This window comes from Erpetoichthys calabaricus, chromosome 1 (assembly GCF_900747795.2).
Source record: "Erpetoichthys calabaricus chromosome 1, fErpCal1.3, whole genome shotgun sequence".
In the NCBI taxonomy this organism is placed as follows: Eukaryota; Metazoa; Chordata; class Cladistia; order Polypteriformes; family Polypteridae; genus Erpetoichthys; species Erpetoichthys calabaricus.
In genome coordinates this window covers 80,688,837-80,702,567 of record NC_041394.2, presented here as the reverse complement: position 1 = coordinate 80,702,567, position 13,731 = coordinate 80,688,837, and the positions used below count along the sequence as shown (strand labels likewise).

Genomic DNA, 13,731 nt, shown 5'->3' with positions numbered 1-13,731 from the left:
AACATGCAAGGTCCTTTTTTGCTCTGCAACGTTGAAAGTTTGGTTTAATTAATGCCTTGTTTTATAAAATTCAACAACATACTTCTAACATGACACTTGTATGAGTGATTAAAATAAACATTAAGCTAAAAGAGAATTTGTTTTAAAATTGCACCAACCTATACATTCATATAAATGCAGAGAAATACGATGCCTATAATCTATTTACAATTAATACATAGTAAATACTCTGTCTATGTGGGCCTTCCATGTTCTCCTCCTGTTCATATAAATATGTGAGTGAATGTGAGTGACTGACTGGCGTCCCCTACAGGCCTGCATTCCACATTACACTCAATGCTGATAGAACTGGCACCAGCGGGACAAGAGGGTTAGAGAAATGGATGGATAATGTTCAGAAGTGTGCAAGTATTACTTTCTGTAATTATTCCATTTTAATAAATCTACATTTTTAATTCATGTGTAGGCTTGACTTCTTTAATTTCACTTTAAAAGTGCGAAGAATACACAGACAATCACCCCAATGACTCACTGAGACTCAAGTCACTTCTTATGTGTGCACTGAATAAAGTAATAAAATTACTTTTATATTTCATTTAATTAATTACTGTATACTGCATAATACGATCCAATAAAAAAATAGCATGACACCTATTCTACCTTCTCAGAGGGTTCAAATACATTGGTGTGAAAACGTAAGTAATGCCCATTGAAAGATTGAGTCTTTTTTTCTTCATTTTTGGGTGAAAGAATACTTTAGATCACTTCAATAACATTGATAAATAAAAGTGATCTAATTAAAAAATCACTTTTTGTACTTATTTGTATTATTTAAGTCAAAAGAAATGCTCTTTTGCTATGCAGAAAAAAACAAGTGAACCGCTTTATCACTTCCTACAAACAGGTACAAATTTATAAGCTGCCTTACATAAAGTCCAGAAGTGGCGTTAGCAGTTGAGGTTGTGGCCACCTCAAGCCAAGATCAGAACGGCTCTCTGAGAATGGCAGTTCATGACCGAAAGACCCTCATACTAAATGTAAAGCATGGCCGTGTAAGCTGTATGGCTCGGGGCTGCTTTTCTACCTTTAGGCCTGGCCCGTTTCCCTTCGCAAAGTCAACCATGAGTTCCATACTCTACCAGAGAATACTTGAGGAGAACGTAAGACCATTTGTCAAAACTCAGAACCTGAACCATAAGTGACCCTTGCAACAGGACAATGACAGCAAAGTGTGGCTGTGGGTATCTGGAGTGAAAGTACTTGAAAGAATTCCCTCAAATATCACAAAGATAAAGAAGGTGGTCTGTAAGAAGGGTTGAGCACACATGGTCTCCAAGTTGATTTGAAAGACTGATAGACAACTACAAGAAGTTTTTCCTGCCAAACAAGGTGACACCAGCTACGGAAACAAGAACTGTATTGATTTTTTTCTGCATCGGACAATTACATTTCTAATTTTTCTGCTGAATTAACAATTACCAAGAATAATTTTCATTGTCACTAATAAACAAATAACCTTTATCTAGCAATATACTTGATCAAAAATTCATTAACATGTTGTAGACTGACTTCATGAGGGACCACTCCACGGAGATAGCTTTACTCACTGTTGTCAGTACATTACAGCTGGATGGTGTTACCAACATGTTGTTGGTCTTCATCCTGCTAGATCTCTCCTGTCATTAACGCAGGCATCAGCTGATTCAAGTACTACCATGTGGGCAGACCCTTTCATGTGCCCTGGTAGCCAGAGATGTCAAAGGTGCCTCAGACTAGCATGGGGGTACACCAAGGATGATTGGTGCCAATCGCTCTCTTCTTCTCTCTATACACCTTGAGGCAGACGGCCAGGATGCCGTCATAGAGGAAGGACTGGGGTAGAGAGCGTGCACTGGTAATTATCTCCCCTGGATCCCTAGGTGGCAGCCCCCCTTGGGTTGCTACAGTGCCACGGATTCCCACAGGGCACACTGGAGTCTGTTTGCCCAGCACTGTTGGGTTGCGGGGGTGTCACTAGAGGGTGCTGGAGGGACTGGGAAGCCCTATTTGGTCAGGCTCACACCTCACCCAGAAGTGCTTCAGGACTATGCTTGCGAGTGTTACATAAAAGAAGCCCACGGAGTCAAATTGATCCTTCTACTATGAAGACGTCCCAGCCAGGTAAAGGTCCTGGCCATCCACCACAACTTCCTCATGAGACTATTATCAAGTGCCATGGTTTCTCATATCAGTGCTATGCCAATGATATGCAGCTACACCTGTTGTTCCCACCAGAGGACCACACAGTATCTGCTAGAATCTCTGCATCTCTCACTGGTATTACAAACTGGATGAAGGAGTACCATCTACAGTTCAACCTGGCCAAGACAGCCCTATTTATTATCCTAGATTGTTTGTCTATTTAGCACCCCATCTCTGTTCATCTTATCTCAACCTTGGGTTAGGGGTTAATGCCAAGCTGTCCTTCACTGGCCACGTTGCTATAGTTTCTCAGCTTTGTAAAGTCCAAAAGATCAGACCGCATCTGACGGAATATGCAGGTCAACTTCTGGTCCAGGCTTTGAGCTTGTCACATCTGGACTACTGAAACTCTCTGCTAGCAGGAGTACCAACGTGCGTCACCAAGCCGCAGCAGCCGATTCAAAATGCAGCGGCACAACTGACGTTCAACCAGCCATGATGGGCGCATGTTATTCAGACCACTACATCAGCTTTGTAAAACGGCACATATTCAGTTCAAATCCTTGATGATTGACATTAGGGTAGTCAATGGCTCAGCACCTGTGTATATGGAGAAAGTTCTGAGGTCCTGTGCTCCTTCTCACCCACACAGGTCTGCTGATAAATGTAGTCTGGCAAAGTCAACTGTGTCAATTCTTTTCTGCCCACGTCCATCTGAACTGTTGACTCAAAGTGTTTAAGAAGTGTTTGAAGACTCTTGTTTGTTGAACTTCTGCCTAACTGATGTCAGCTATTAAGAGTTTGTAACCTCGGAACTGTAACTGGCTTGTGTTTTATTCAGAGATCTTCACTTGTGGATTTCAAATGTCCTGTAGCACTTGCTCCCAAACAGTTCCCAGACCAATGTTTACTCAATTATGTTGACCTTTTTGTAAGTTGCTTTGGATTAAAGCATCTATTAAGAAACTAATATTAAATGTTGAAGAACACACACTTTTCATGGAGTGCACTTCTGCTTCCATTGTACAAGAAATTCTGTGTCTTGGGAAAATGGAAATCTTTCACAAAAACAAGGTAATAATTTGAGATTTCCAGGTTTTGTGTACAGACAAAGCCCACTGAGGACACATGCAGTAGAGCATTAAAAACCAGGAGTGTGCTCACTGACCTAGGTATGAGAAATACAGGCGCTGTCCACAAGATTCAGTGAACATGCATCATCTGTTATAGTTGGATTACCAAAATAAGAGCAGGCGTACTACTGTCAAGCTAACAGGTTTGAGTGAATAATGCAACAAAGAGAGACTCGCAGAGAAGCAAATGGGAAACCACATACGAGGTTGTGATTCACTGTGACTTGTGAACAAAGTGCTCAAAGTAAGAGCTGTATGGCGTAATGAAGATACACTGTCTCGCTAACCTTCTGTGTAATAATCTTTTGGTCTTTTTGCAAATGTGTGTGTAGTTAACCTTAAAAATGCAATATCAAACTACCTTCATTTCTCCTTAACAGTTTGCCAAAGCCAGTGGCGTGGAGTTACACTGTTTTACACTCTTACAGCACATGTGGTGTAATGCACGTGTCAGGTATAAGGAGTACTGTCAGAAAAGGGGACTTGACAGACACTCAACACAGACTGCAATGTCAACATGCAATGACCACAGCAGCATTATTTTAACAACCAGTGACGGTGCACTACAGAATACACTTGACTTGCACATTCCTAGTTTTCATTCTCTTTCTCTGTACTTTTAGCATTCGTTGGCTCAGAGGTTGATGTGCTTGCTCCTTCCTGAGCAGCTCTTCTTTTCTCTACCCTAGCGGCCCGCTTCTTCTCTTGTTTCGTCTGCATCTTTTCGTGTTAAAACTGATTAAGTCAGTGTTTGTGTTGCAATTACTTAGTATGTTTTCTTTAATTTTTCACTTAAGCTGGCACTTAAGTCTTCAATCTGCCTCAAAAATTATTTAAGATATGAAGAGGTAGAGGAAGTAACAGTGAAGGTGGTAGGGATGAGAACGGTGCCCATATGCATGTGCTGCTGCTGAGAGTTGATTCTACAAATAAATAAATAAATTTAAAAAAGAGGAATAACTTTGGGGGTCAATCATCACCCCAAAAGCGGATAGTAGACATCACGTAGTATATGTGTACCGAATTTTGGGTCAATAGATCAAATGGTTTGCAAGCTACAGGTGATTTAAAATCCTGGACAGACAAACAGCCACAACAGCGTATTATATAAAGATACACTGGAATCCTACCTTTCAGAAATTAAGATAAATTAAATTCAATCTTGTGTGGGCTGGTGGCAAAACATAAAGGTGGAAAAGCATGCAAGAATTTATTCTGATACTTCTATGTTCTTGTATGGTACGTGAGTGTGCCTCACTTTTGTATGTGGTGGTACAAGAAAGAGCGAGATTTGTTTGATCACACTCTTGAAAGCTATTGATTCTACAGAAGATATTGCTGTGTATGGGAAGGACCAAGTTTGCTGTATTAAGGGGGGGCAATGTAAGGGGTTGTCTCAGGACTTTTCACTACGCATGTCTTGTTCACTAAATAACAAGACTTGGAACACATCCCTCATGCGCGACAAGCTTCTCATATATTAAAGACTGCACGTGTGGTGCCTCAGAACAGGTGACACACTGCTAGAATGTTAGCACGGTATGAATGCCCCAGCAACTGAGAGGAATTCAACTCCAGTTATGACTTGCAGATTTTAAAAACTCTAATAACTCAAAAACTTACAGTTCAACATTGGACAAACCTGTTCTCAAGAAATCAAATTATCTTCAAATGTACCAAATAATTCATATAAAAGCATATTAGAAAATTAAAGGTAAAAATGTAAAAAAAAAAAAAAAAGAAAGAAAAATATACCACATTACCTTAGGGAAGAAAACACACATACACAACTAGGCAGTACACACCAGATACCCGTGTCACCTGCAACAGTGCAATGGTCTTAGTTTCAAAGAAAAATCCATATTTGAAATAAAAGGTTAAAATGAGCAAACATTTGGAATCACCCAAAAATGCAACAATCAATGCCTTTTGCCCATTTTAATCTTTTCTTTTAGCTGTTGCACATGACACTGCTATTTAGTGTGTATTTAAGGAAGAAGCCAACTGAGGGCCTGTAACGTGTTTGCTTCTCAAACTACACTATAAGGACTCCTCTTATGTGGTGGTGCATCTGGTGCTTCTTTTTCTGTCCTGGCTAGATCCATTTTGCTCTCTTTTCTCAATTCAGTAGTGGACAGCTCTGGATGGAATCTTTAGTTTCTTGGTAACCTGTCACGTGGAATAACCTACATTTAGCAAAACAATACACGTTTCTTGAGAAAGTGGTTCTTCATTTTGTCCATACTTGAACGTTTAGAATGGCAGTAACTTGCAACCCAAGGGAGGGCAATTTACTTGCTTTGCTGGAGAGAATAAGAGGTTTCAGCTCTGCTAACACAATGACAAAGGTTCATCTAATAACCAGTTAGGATTTAAACATGATTAGTTGATCCTGTAGTTAGGATATAGCGGGTTGGATAATGGATGGATGGATAGTTAAGGATGAGCAAGGGGAGCTTACCATTAGGACATGGAGTAATGCCTGCACCAGATGGGAATTTACAGTTATATATGAATAACAAATTATACATCAGTCATTTAATTTAGAAATAGCTATATTATCTTGGATATATTTTTCATTCATTGTTCCTTGATAGAAAAGCATCAATTTCTATGAAAAACATGAAAACTTTTCAATGCTAGTGTATATACACTGAGAAACATACATTTGGGAAGGAATGTTTAAAATGTCCATTACACAAATGCAAAAATCAAATGACACATAGAAATAAAGTTGAAACACCTACAGTACCATTCAAGTGATGTTCCGGTGAGGCGTAACGCTGCACATCACTTTACAGGTCACTTCTTAAGAGCCTCCAGGGTGATCCAAATGCGATGACGATCTCTACTATTGAAAAAACGCTAACTCAGGAAATATTGACTGCTGAGTGTGTGACAATGATGGATTTGAGGGTAAAGATGCTACTCAGTAATTAACACGGTTAAAAAACAAAACTACAAAAAGTTCACAGTACCAGGTAGGGGAGAACAAACAAGCTGACTCCGACGAATGGCAGCAACAGCGAAGTGCTGAGGCCAGTTTTGAATTTCCTTTCTGTATTTTGAAGCATCAGCTGAAAGTAAGCTATTGACTGCAAGCTTACAAATCAACCTGGAAACTGATACAAAAGCTGCTAGCTTACAGGAACAAATAAAGTTTTTTAATACAACATAAAAAACAGCACAAAGTATCAAGTACAGAAAAGCCAGGAAGCCCATTCAATAACAGGATTTCACCAGTGAGGTCTTCAGTATTTCATAAAATAATCCCTAGAAAATGATTATGTCCAAAGCAAAATACTAACCGGCATTTCTATTATTTGGTCTGCAAGTGCTAAAAGGAAAAAATGCAAAACATACAACAGTTAAGACAAAGGGGTCAGATGTGGCTTCCTGATGCTGTTGAACACCAAGAACTTCAAAGAAACGTGCAGACCTTCAGAGCAACAGATGGGCTTCAAAGCACTGGCCATGTTTGAAACAGCAGGACCGAAGCTCTGGCAGTGCAGCACTATGAGTGTGCCCCAAGAATGCACTCCTGTAAATAAAAAAATAAGTTCTCATTTAATATGTAGTTATTATCTGTTAACCTGTAAGTCTTCTGTTTCCAGTTAATATACAGTAAAAATACAGTATAAAAGACAAGGTGGGAAAAAACAGAAACAGGAATGGAAAAAGAGGTGGTGGAATATAAGAGAATAAATAAGAATACAAAGAGAGCAGTGGCAAACGCGCAGGCACTGGATGAGGTATTCAGGGAACTGGAAACTCCAGAACGTGAGAAAAGGGTATTCAGAATAGCGAAGGCTTGAGACAAAGCAACACAAGATCTTGCCTAAAGCACACAGATAAAGAGCAAATGGACAGTTGTGCCAAGTAATAAAGATAAAATTAAGGTAAGTTGGAAGGTATACTTTGAGAAGTGGATGAATGATGAAAACCCAAAGGTAATATTCAAAGATGGGGTACCAAATAAGGGTGTAACAACAGGGATAAGCAGGGAAGAAATGAAACAGGCAATAGAAAGAATGAAGAATGAGAAGACAACTGGATTAGATGGGACAGTCTGCTAAAGGAAGGAATAGATTTGTCATGGGAGCTGACGACAAAGTGAAGGGAAAGTGTCAGGCCGTGGAGAAATAGTGCGATTGTGTCTCTATATCAGGTGAAGGCAGACATCCAGGATTGTGGAAATTATAAGGGTATAAAGCAGATGCCACATACAATGCAAGTATGGGAGAAGATAATGGATAAAAGGCTTCAGAGAGAGACAGAGAAGAACAGTTTGGATTTATGCTAGGCACAAAAGACATGATTTTCATCTTGAGACAGACTATGGAAATATATAGAAAGAGAAGGGCTGCACATGGTATTTATTCCATTACCATACGATAGAGTTCATCAGCAAGCAATGTGGAGATGTATGAGGGAGAAAGGAATACCTGAAAAGTATACAAGAATAGATAAGGATATTCTACACATAAGGGAGATGTTGTGCAGGAATAACAGATGGATTTACAGTTTTGGTTGGGTTACATCAAGGATCATCCATTTTACTCTAGTTATGGATGTTACTGCTAGGGAGACAGCCTCATGGTTAGGATATCTGCAGATGAACTCATGTAATATGGCATCACTAAGAATATTGTGGAAAAGAAATTGGAGCAGTGGAGATGAGCTTCGGAGAACACAGGCCTCAATATTAGTAGGAATAACAGAGACTATTTAGCATTTAAGGGATAAGAACCAGATGGAAATGTTAACCCTCAGAGAGAAAGGCTTTAGAAAGTGCAACATTTCAAATATCTCAAATGAGCAATAACACAGGATGGAGAGCTAGCTCTTGAAATAAACCACAGAATACAATTAAGTTGGAAAAATAGGAAAAAGGTTTCAGGAGTGTTATGAAACCAAAGAATTAGTGCAAGAGTGAAGGGTAAAGTGTATAAAACTGACCGTCAGACCAGCATCGTTACATGGATCAGAAAGCTATGCATTTAAAAAGGTCCATGAAAGGAAACTGTGTGCTACAGAAATGAGGACATTAAGATGGGAGTGTAGAGTAACAAAGCAGGATAAGATCAAGATTGAGAGAATCAGAGGTTCAGTTAAAGTTGGGAAAATCTCGCAAAGAAAATATAGGAAAGAAGGTTAAAGTGGTACGGGGTTGTCAGGAGAAGAGTGGCAAGCAATGTGGGGAGAAGAATCATGGATATGGAGGTGTGGGGATGGAGGAGCTGAGGACAACCCAAGAGAAAGTGGATGGGCCGCGTGAAAGGAGAGTCAAAGGATGAACGGGTATCAGGCGAGGAAGTCTACATCGGACAGGAGTGGAGGAGGCTGGTCCAACATAGCGACCCCACATTAAACATGGAAACTCTTAAAATTGGAGACAAAATACTGTACTTTGTATACTTTTTACAATTTCTTTTAAAAAACACACTCAAATGCTAATAATAACAATAACACACTTCACATCATTGCATTAATGCATTATTTCTTTACCTAAATGCCACAAAAATGTTTGAAATCATTGTTGGCAGCCTAACTGCCTCTCCTTGACAAAACCCCTGCCAAGTGTAATTTACATCACTTATTATAATTTAGACAGAGAAAGGGAACCGACCCAATGTGTACACAGAGCAGCAGGCTACAAATAAAAACCATTCAAACTGGCTGTAAGCAATTAGCATTTCACAGAAGGCTAGAGAATAGCACAGGTTGCCCGATGCATAAATGATAAATCGAAATGGTCTAAAAGAGGCCAGCCTTCTGGACACATTAACACTTTCTAAGGCTCATTAAAACAAAAAAAAATGCCTGACTAAGCAGTGGTGAAAAGAGAAGTGAAGAACACAAAGAAAATGAGAGCTGGAGAACCATCTGATTAGGCAATCATGAGGAATTGAGGAGTAGAAGAACCCCTTGAAAATGTTAACATTTAATTCAAAACAAATTTTAAAGTGCAAAACTGTATAGCTGGAGTAGTTCCTGCCAGTGACAGTTATGTATGGATAAATACTATGTGAGAGGCTTATTCAACCTGCTTCCAAGCTTCTGCCATATATTCTCTTTACTCTGAGCACCGAACCACATTATATACCTCAAATGTTGCCTTCCTTTTCCCCTTATTCCTACAATAAAGACGCAGATGGCAACTTGTCTGTAACTGGAGTCAGCAGTGTTGAGGGAAGGCTGTGTCAGCGAGGGTTCTAGTGTTACAGAATGTACTTCACAGGCAATGTCATCCTGATGGAAACTAGGTCAGGCTGCGAGAAAGATAACACAGAGGAAGGAAGGCTTGTGCTGCGTAAAGCCTATCAAGGACCTCTCTCCTCTCTGCATAGCAACAACTTGCTTTAGCGAATGAGGCCAGCATTTCAAACTGGCCATACTTTAAGGAGCCAGACACAATTCATCTTTCATTCTGGCTTTACTGCTGCTGAACAATCCTAGAAAAATCAGACAGTGACAAGTTTAAGGGAAAGACAGTCAGGCATTCTTTAGATAGAGAAACACACATGAATAATAATATTCAAAATAATTGGGTATTTTTATTGTACAGATAACATAATTTTAAACGTTTTTCAGATTTATGCGTCAGTACTAGTATATTTCCGAAGCACAATAACTTGCACGTTGATAAAAAAAAAAAAGAATAAAATTCTCTTGTATACCCAGGCATAGAGGCTTCATAAAAATAACTGCCTCTAATTGATTCTGCAAGTAGACAAATCCACAAAACAGTAGGTCATTCAAGCCAAGAGCAAGACATTTTTTTCATGTGCACCCCACACCCTTTAGCTGGAATGTGAAATTTGGCAGAGTGGGATTTTCCAGTGCCTCATTCTGCAAATTCATACTCCTGTACAAACACCACTAAGAAAGTCAGTGGGGAAGAAGATTAATTTCAACTAAGTTATACATACCACTGTACTTTTCTTCAAGTTGCCAAAACAATTCTCCACCCGATTTAAGACTCTTCAGTGGACTGGCTTTAGAAACATACACTTATTACATTTTTGTTACAGAGGGTGATATATATTAAGAACAGTACAACACATAAGAAATCATTTCAGACTGTGAGTAGGTTATAGTTTTGGTCTTCGCCATGTTGCCTGTATGCGTGATTATTCAAAATAAAATTCAGACTGGCAGGACAAAAGAAACTGGAACTCAGAACTTATATTAAAAGTAAAAAAAAAAATCCAGAAATAAAAACAGTTGCTTTTGAAAAAGTAAATAAAAAGCAATATAACAAAAGCAGTCAGAGAAGATCATGGTGCACTAAAATTTATGAATGCCAGTTTAAGACGTGTAACTTTAGCAGAAATGAAGTCAAGAATCCTCTATATGTCACGGACACCTCAGCACTGTTAAGAAATGACACAAACTACTGACAGGACAGCAAAGCTTTTCCAATCTCCAGAAAGTAAAAAGGCACTGCTAGATTTTTTTTTTTTTTTTTAAAGATTTAAAGCTAGTTTCAGAAGTGTAGTTGATGAATCCACAATAAAATAAGGAAAAGTTAGCTGTCTTTTTTCTTGGCTGGTGGCCCCAGAGGAGCAAGGACTCTTGCAGCTGCTGTGTTGTTCATTCTTGATGTCACCTGGGAATAAAACAGAAACAGCAACTTAGCCCGAGAGTACTGCAACTCTTCATTCATCTGAAGTGTGTAACTCACCCAGAAAAAAGCAGGACATCTGCCTTTCACTACCAGCCTTTGTGTTCACGAAGGCAGAACTTGAATGGGTTTTAGAGGAAGGCACAAAGAATACATTAAGACATGTGAGCAGCTGAAATGTGGTGTCTGTTATTGTCGGAATAAAAGAGGTGCTCAAAGGAAAGACTGAAAGAGCATACACTAGTGTAACACCACTAACAATATGTTAAGGAGAAAGAATTATTGTATGTCTCTTTATAGTAAACATCTTTTCAGCTAGTTAAAATACAAATTAAATTTTTTTTTCTCTCACAGTTCCTTTATGGTTCCTATGATGTTTAAGTGCATCAATAGTAGGACTTACACTGAAATCACATTACATAGTTATGGGACAGTTAAAAAAAAAAAAAAAATTGAATGCCAATAGAAAAAAAAAATTTTGAATGGTCATTGACTACCAGTGCTGTCTCACAGCTCCATGGGACGGCTTTTGATTTCTCCTCCTAGATGCTGCCTGAGGAGTAGTGGGGGGTTTATACGTTCTCCCCCTATAGACGTGTATTTACTCCAGGCAATCTGGTTTCCTCTCATATCTCAAAAATGTCCCAATTAGGCTAATTTGGGTAAACTTCAGTGACCGTGTGTGTGTGTGTGTGTGCCTTGCAATACACAAATACTCCTGTCTTGTGTTCAATGGTGATATGACTGGAAAATACAAAAGGGTGATTTTCAAATACAGTAATGTGCAAAGGCTTAAGGACACCCACACAAATGTATTTTTAAAGTTGGTTATCTGGGCAGTAAGCTTTTATTTTCTATTAAAAAACAATGTAATACTAGAATACACACAATTAAAACACTGACATAATAACAGGAAACAAGACTTTCTGTTTTTAAAATAAGTAGGCACTTTGTGTGGACTTACAGTACAAAACTGAGGAAATTCACTTTGGTTCACCACTCTGTAGTCCTGTGCAATGTTTGAACCTGAAAAGGTCATATAGATTTTGAGGTTGTCAAAAATACACAAACATTCATGTTAGACTCATTGTCTTCATGTTTTCTTTCAAAATTGCTGAGACTTTTTTTGATTCTTTATGAATATTTATTTTCTTTCTTAGTGATGCTTGCTGACTAGCTGTGTCCACCTCTACAGAAGGCAATACATTCAACTTCACTGATTTAAAACCTTAACTCATACAGTAAATAGGCCAGGCAAATTCAGTGACTTACATATGCAGCCTCCCAGTTTATGGCTAAGGATTAGTAGCCAGTCATATCTTTTTCTGAAACAATCAAACAGCTCCTGTATAATGCATCACTGTGACTACGGCAGCAAAGTCAGAACTTTTCTTTCTTTTTATTTTTCTTATTTTTTTAGTCATCCGGGAGTTGTTCAGACCAAAGTGTGTGTGTGTGTGTGTGTATCTATTTGAGCTTCTGTAAAAAGCCAAATTTCCACCTGGGGATAAAGTTTGTTCGTTCTTTCTATCTATCGTTCGTTCTATTTATCCATGTATCTACGTTCTCCAGCATTCTGGGCGATTGCCTTCCTCAGACATCTTTGCTGTGACTTACAGAATTTTCTGCATCCATACCATGATGAATAGAGATCTCTGGGGTTTGTGGCAATACTGCAGCTGGGCTTTTCTTCTTTCAACCTTGTTTCTTCAACCACGGAAGCAGGCCTCTATATGTAGAGGCTCACACAACACTGCTACATGCCTACTGAACAGTTCTACACAGCACACAATTAACCCCTCCTAAAAATTAAACTGACCAATCTGAACGGCTCAGACTTCCATGTTATTAAAATTCATTAATCTGTGAATTAATGTGACATTTAGAGGTTGACATATCCTCCACCATGGATTTTACAGACAGAAAAAGGAGGTGGTAATCTTAAAACTGCCAAGTACATGGCCAATACTGGATAATCAGAGTTTAAGCAGTAAGGGAATGGTATGAGAAGTAAGGGAGCACGGAAATGAAAATGTTAAAAGCAGCAGAAACGGTGTTTGCAATTGCTCCACCCTACTTCAAACACTGGTCCTGTGGTAAATTCTTCTACACTTCTTGCATTATTTCCCACAACTCTTCTTGTATGCTTTCTGCTCTTTTCTCTGCCTAAGTGATCATCACACAGTTCCATTTATGTTTAAAGTGTTTAAAACAGTGGTTCATATGTGGATTTCTGCTACAAGAAGGTTTTAATTGTGTTTATAGTGTGTCTGGAGTTGTTACTGTACTGAAAGATAAAATGTTTGCCAACGAAATCATTTCCCTTAAAGGTACAGCATGAACAAGGAATCTGTTTATATTTCTCAGCAGGCGTAATTCCAGTGATTTTGACCAAGTCCCCTACACCGTGCACACCCTGAAATGAACTGCTTGACCATGACAATGTTTCACAGAAGACTGCAGACAGGTGTCAATGTATTTGTCGCTAGCTCTCCTGACATTTTGGCACCTTTGTGAATTAAAAATGTCTGTTTAATGTACAGTTAGAGTCATTGGTCCATAAGACTTTTTCCTACTGGCTGGCTTCATAATTCCATGCTTCATGGTAATCTCCCCTTCTTGCCGCCTCTCCTCAGAAACTGTTTCTTAGCTATTATCATGTGTTCATATGGTTGAAGCATGTACTTTCATGCAAAATGCTGCGTAAGTTTTTTGTGGATTTATGTGTGCGTTTTAAGGAAGTGACCTTTAAGTACTGTTTGTCAGATGCAGACAGCTTTTTGGGACTTC

At 38.9% G+C, this 13,731-nt stretch overlaps 1 protein-coding gene and 1 long non-coding RNA gene across 2 annotated transcripts in view; both read right to left on the bottom strand.

Annotated features, from left to right (window-relative positions):
* The window catches only part of LOC127529374 (uncharacterized), a 262,990-nt gene that overhangs the window by 159,266 nt on the left and 89,993 nt on the right, over window positions 1–13,731 (bottom strand). The gene's annotated exons all lie outside the window — the stretch shown is intronic.
* The window catches only part of atl3 (atlastin 3), an 83,457-nt gene continuing 79,572 nt past the window's right edge, over window positions 9,847–13,731 (bottom strand). The window contains exon 13 of the mRNA XM_028802764.2: window positions 9,847–10,926. Within this exon, the coding sequence (XP_028658597.1) occupies window positions 10,846–10,926 (81 nt within the window). The 3' untranslated portion in view covers window positions 9,847–10,845. The remainder of the gene's footprint in view (window positions 10,927–13,731) is intronic.